This window comes from Silene latifolia, chromosome 1 (assembly GCF_048544455.1).
Source record: "Silene latifolia isolate original U9 population chromosome 1, ASM4854445v1, whole genome shotgun sequence".
Classification (NCBI taxonomy): Eukaryota; Viridiplantae; Streptophyta; class Magnoliopsida; order Caryophyllales; family Caryophyllaceae; genus Silene; species Silene latifolia.
In genome coordinates, this window is record NC_133526.1 from 35041932 (window position 1) to 35045970 (window position 4039).

General features: G+C 38.0%; 1 protein-coding gene across 1 annotated transcript; it reads right to left on the reverse strand.

Annotated features, from left to right (window-relative positions):
• Window positions 1–733: 733 nt before the first annotated feature.
• LOC141643908 (uncharacterized) lies at window positions 734–2922 on the reverse strand. The gene is made up of 3 exons (XM_074453299.1): window positions 2702–2922; window positions 2371–2617; window positions 734–2326 (listed from the first exon to the last, which is right to left on the reverse strand). Exons 1-3 carry the CDS (start codon window positions 2920–2922, stop codon window positions 734–736), a joined length of 2061 nt encoding a protein of 686 aa, XP_074309400.1.
• Window positions 2923–4039: the final 1117 nt, after the last annotated feature.

The window sequence follows — 4039 nt, forward strand, 5'->3', positions numbered from 1 at the left end:
GTGATGTAACCCGACTCAACATATACGATATAAACCCGACTTAATAACATTCACGATATTACGATGCAACCAATATAAAATGTATAATAACTAATATATAATAATATCCGTTTACTCGATTATATAAAATACGGGGTATTACAGTGAGATTTATGGAAAGAATAGTGAAAGTCTTTGAAATGAGAAGGGAAAGAAGTAGGTCTGATGGAATGTCTAGTGGGGGCAGGAATGGTAGTGGATGGTGGGATGGTATTAGTGTTAGGATTAGAAACAGGGTTGTTAGTCACAGTAGTGACAGTATCAGTGGCATTGGGAATAGGAGAAGATAGAATATTTGTAGTGTTGTGGGAATGGGAAGTATCAGGAATGGGAAGGAAATGAGGGTAGGTATTTGGCACATAAGGAAAAACATTTTCATGAAAGACTACATCTCTAGAAATAAAAATGGTCTTGGTTTCCAAATTGAGTAACTTGTAGGCTTTTTTGCCAAAAGGGTAACCTAAGAACAAGGAAGGTGTTGCTCTTGGATCAAACTTGCCTCGTCCTGGCTTGGGGGTAGTAGCATAACACAGGCAGCCAAAAGCTCTCATGTGTTGAAGGTCTGGTGTTTTGTGGAAAAGAAGCTCATAGGGAGATTTATTGTTTAAAATTTTTGTTGGAATTCTATTGATGATATACGTAGCTGTAAGAATGCAATCTCCCCAATATTTCTTAGGAAGATTGGACTGAAAAATCAAGGCTCTGGCAGTTTCAAGTAAGTGTTTGTGTTTCCTCTCAACCACCCCATTTTTTGTGGTGTATGAAAGCATGAGGTTTGATAAATGAGTCCATGAGAAGTAAGAAAATCTTTAGTAAGGTTACTTGAGCCTAGTTCAAGGGCATTATCTGATCTCAAGATTTGAACAGTTTTATTGAATTGAGTTTTGACAAAGGCTATAAAGTTTTTAATGTAATCAAAAGCACTACTTTTACAAGATAACAAGTAAACCCATGTGGTTCTGGTGTAGTCATCTACAATGGTAAGGAAGTATTTGTGCCCATTGTAGGTTTGAATAGGATAAGGTCCCCATAGGTCTACATGAATTAATTGGAATGCATTGTGAGTTTGAATATGACTGTCAGGAAAGGAAAAACGATGTTGTCTTGCCTTAGCACAGGTGATACAAGACAGAATTTGACTTTTATTATGTTCAGAAAACTTACAAAACTCATATTTCTGTAGCTTGTACAAAGGTAAGTGACCTAGTCTAGAATGCCAAACATCAGCAGAATTACATATAGCAGCATGTGACATTGCATTATTTAAAATACTAGACTTAGGTACAGTAGATTGTGCAGGATTCCGATGGAGAAGATATAAACCCTTGTGCATATTACCAAGGGCCAGAGGCATCTTCATAGAAGAGCCCTGCACAAAGCAAGATGTAGGTGAAAAACTAATAGCAGTATTCAATTGTTGAGATAGTTTTAATATGGAAAGAAGGTTAAACTGAAAGGTAGGCACATATAGAACATCGTGAAGGATTAAGTCAGAGTTTATGGGAACAGTACCCATGGAATTGATAAAGGTAGTTTGACCAGTAGGCAGTGAAATGGAAAAAGGGTGAGACATAGCTTTGATAAAAGAAAAAAGGTTGATATTAGCACACATATGATCACTTGCACCACTATCCACAATCCAAGTTTCATGACAAGAAGAAAGAGTAGAGTAGGAGGAATTACCAGCAAAATTAGCTGCAGGATTGAAATCAGGAGGAGGAGAAGGATGTGCAGTAGCCTGTGTATTATGCATCATGGTTTTGAGCTGCTGCATCATCACATGTGTAACATCTCCAAAAGTAGAACCTGAACCAGAACTAGAGCCAGCAACCTGCTGAGGAGAAAACCCCTGCTGACCAGAACCATTGTTGGTACCATAATATCCTGAAGCACCATCAGTCTGAGCAGCATTCGCAAACTTCTTCCTGGTATTGAATTCCAGCTTTTTGCAGTAACGTATAGTGTGTCCAGGATTTTTGCAGTACTTACAAAACTTCACCAGAAGCTCATCATCACCTTTAGGTTGCTGTTGATTGTTCACAGGAGTAGAATGTGGCTTGTTGTAAAATTGTTGCTGAGGTTGTTTACCGTAGAGATTGGGAGATTGTTGAGACTGCTTGTTGTAAGAAGTATGTGGCCCTTTGTTTTGAAAATTCTTGGCATAGAATGTTGCAGAATCGACTTGAGTCTGAAGTTCATGCTGAATTTCTCGCTGCCTTTCCTCCTGCAATAGACTGTTGTAAACTGCAGCAAGAGAAGGTAGAGATTCTGAAGTAAGATTGTTCCCCTGACAGCAGTGTAAGACGAGTTCAGTCCCATCAGAAACTGCACAACACGCTGATCTTGTTGAAATTTCTCACGCTTCGCAGCAGCACCACAGGAACAAGTGCAAGAGCAGGCAAGATTGAGCCCCATAGCATCAATTTCATCCCAAATCAGCTTCATCTTTGTGAAATACGTCGAAATACTGTCATTTCCTTGACTGTAGTCAACTAATTTCTTCTGTATCCCGTATAACCGTGCTCCATTAGTTTGACCGAATCTATTTTCTAATTCTTCCCAAGCAACCTGAGCAGTGCTTGAATACAACACAGACTGAGCGATCTCAGGAGATAAAGAATTCAGGATCCAGGAAAAAACGATGTCGTTGCATTATTTCCACAAATTGTAATTAGCAGTTGAAAGCGCAGGTTTGGCAATCGAACCGTCGACAAAACCTAATTTGTTCTTCGCGGACAGAGCGATCTCCATTCCTCGCTTCCAGCCATTGAAACCAGTGCCATCGAACAAATTCGTGACGATTTTCGTCGCATTGGCGTCATTATTAGTGACTTGCAGCGGATTGTTGACGATCGTGTTTGATTCTGGCGTATCAGTCGGCATAGTTGAAGAAATCACAGAATCTTGAAGAATTTTTGTGAATTTTTATGATTTGTGTGATAATAATGTGGAAAACCCTAGAAATTGGGGAAAAAATCGAAAAAATGAAGAGAGAAAGAGAAATTGCAACAATAAAGGTGAAGAATCAAGCAAGAGAGACGCGGAGACAGGACGGACCTTTGTCTCTGATACCATGAAGGACTACATAGTATGTGGACGCCATTAAAGAGAAGCTTGAAGTTTGTTATGGAATATTCTAGAGAGAGAAATATAAAAGAAAGAAAGCAGAGTAAATAAAACTGGTGTTGTATTGAATGAATCAGTCAATGATAATTTACAAGAGTCAACTTATTTATATGACAAGTAGACAACTAACTAATGAATGAATCTAGCCGACTTAGTTAACCAGGTTCATGTATTCCAACAAGATTTTGTTATGCTAATGATTTTTTTTTTGTTGACAGGATGAAGATATAAAACACTATGGTTTACAAAGGCGTGATCACGTGATTAATTGTGTACACGAGTTTGATGATCGATCTGCCCTACTTGATTCATTCACCATCTATATTATTACATTGCCTCCAATATGATTCTCCCGTTGTATTATTGAAGAGAACCACATTATTTTTGTTAGTGTTACCCGACAAGAATTGCCGAGAAATAATTAGCTAGCATAAGGAGGTACGTACGAGTTTATTAAAGTGATCACTGGAGTATCCATTTTGCAGGGATCATTCAATCCGTTCAAATAGGAAACTTCACGAGTAACACTTGAATGACGAGGCTGATAACAAAAGTGTCGATGGAACTACATATTTTGTTCGGATAGTTGTTGGAGTATTGCAACACTTCTCATGGGCTGATGTTCTTCACAAAATAAGTTATTGTTTGCAGTCTATTTTTATAGATCATTTTATATTCCTACTATATCCTACTACAAGTCTACAACATATGTCATATGAGGGTCATATTTCCTGTTAATCTATCATATCCTCCATGTTATATAGATAAAGATACATTGAGTAATATCATGTACTCCCTCCTATTCATTATGATCTTCCACATTACTTTTTGGGGAATTTTTAAGAGGAAGGAGATTTGTGGTGGAAAATGGAGG

Bases quoted from the DNA above. Each gene is read 5' to 3' on its own strand.
- LOC141643908 (XM_074453299.1), bottom strand. From the start codon at position 2,922: ATGCCGACTGATACGCCAGAATCAAACACGATCGTCAACAATCCGCTG. The intron at 2,618-2,701 runs GTGGAAATAATG...GTTGTATTCAAG, and splicing joins TCAACTGCTAATTACAATTT to CACTGCTCAGGTTGCTTGGG. The intron at 2,327-2,370 runs GTGCAGTTTCTG...CACTGCTGTCAG, and splicing joins TTCAACAAGATCAGCGTGTT to GGGAACAATCTTACTTCAGA.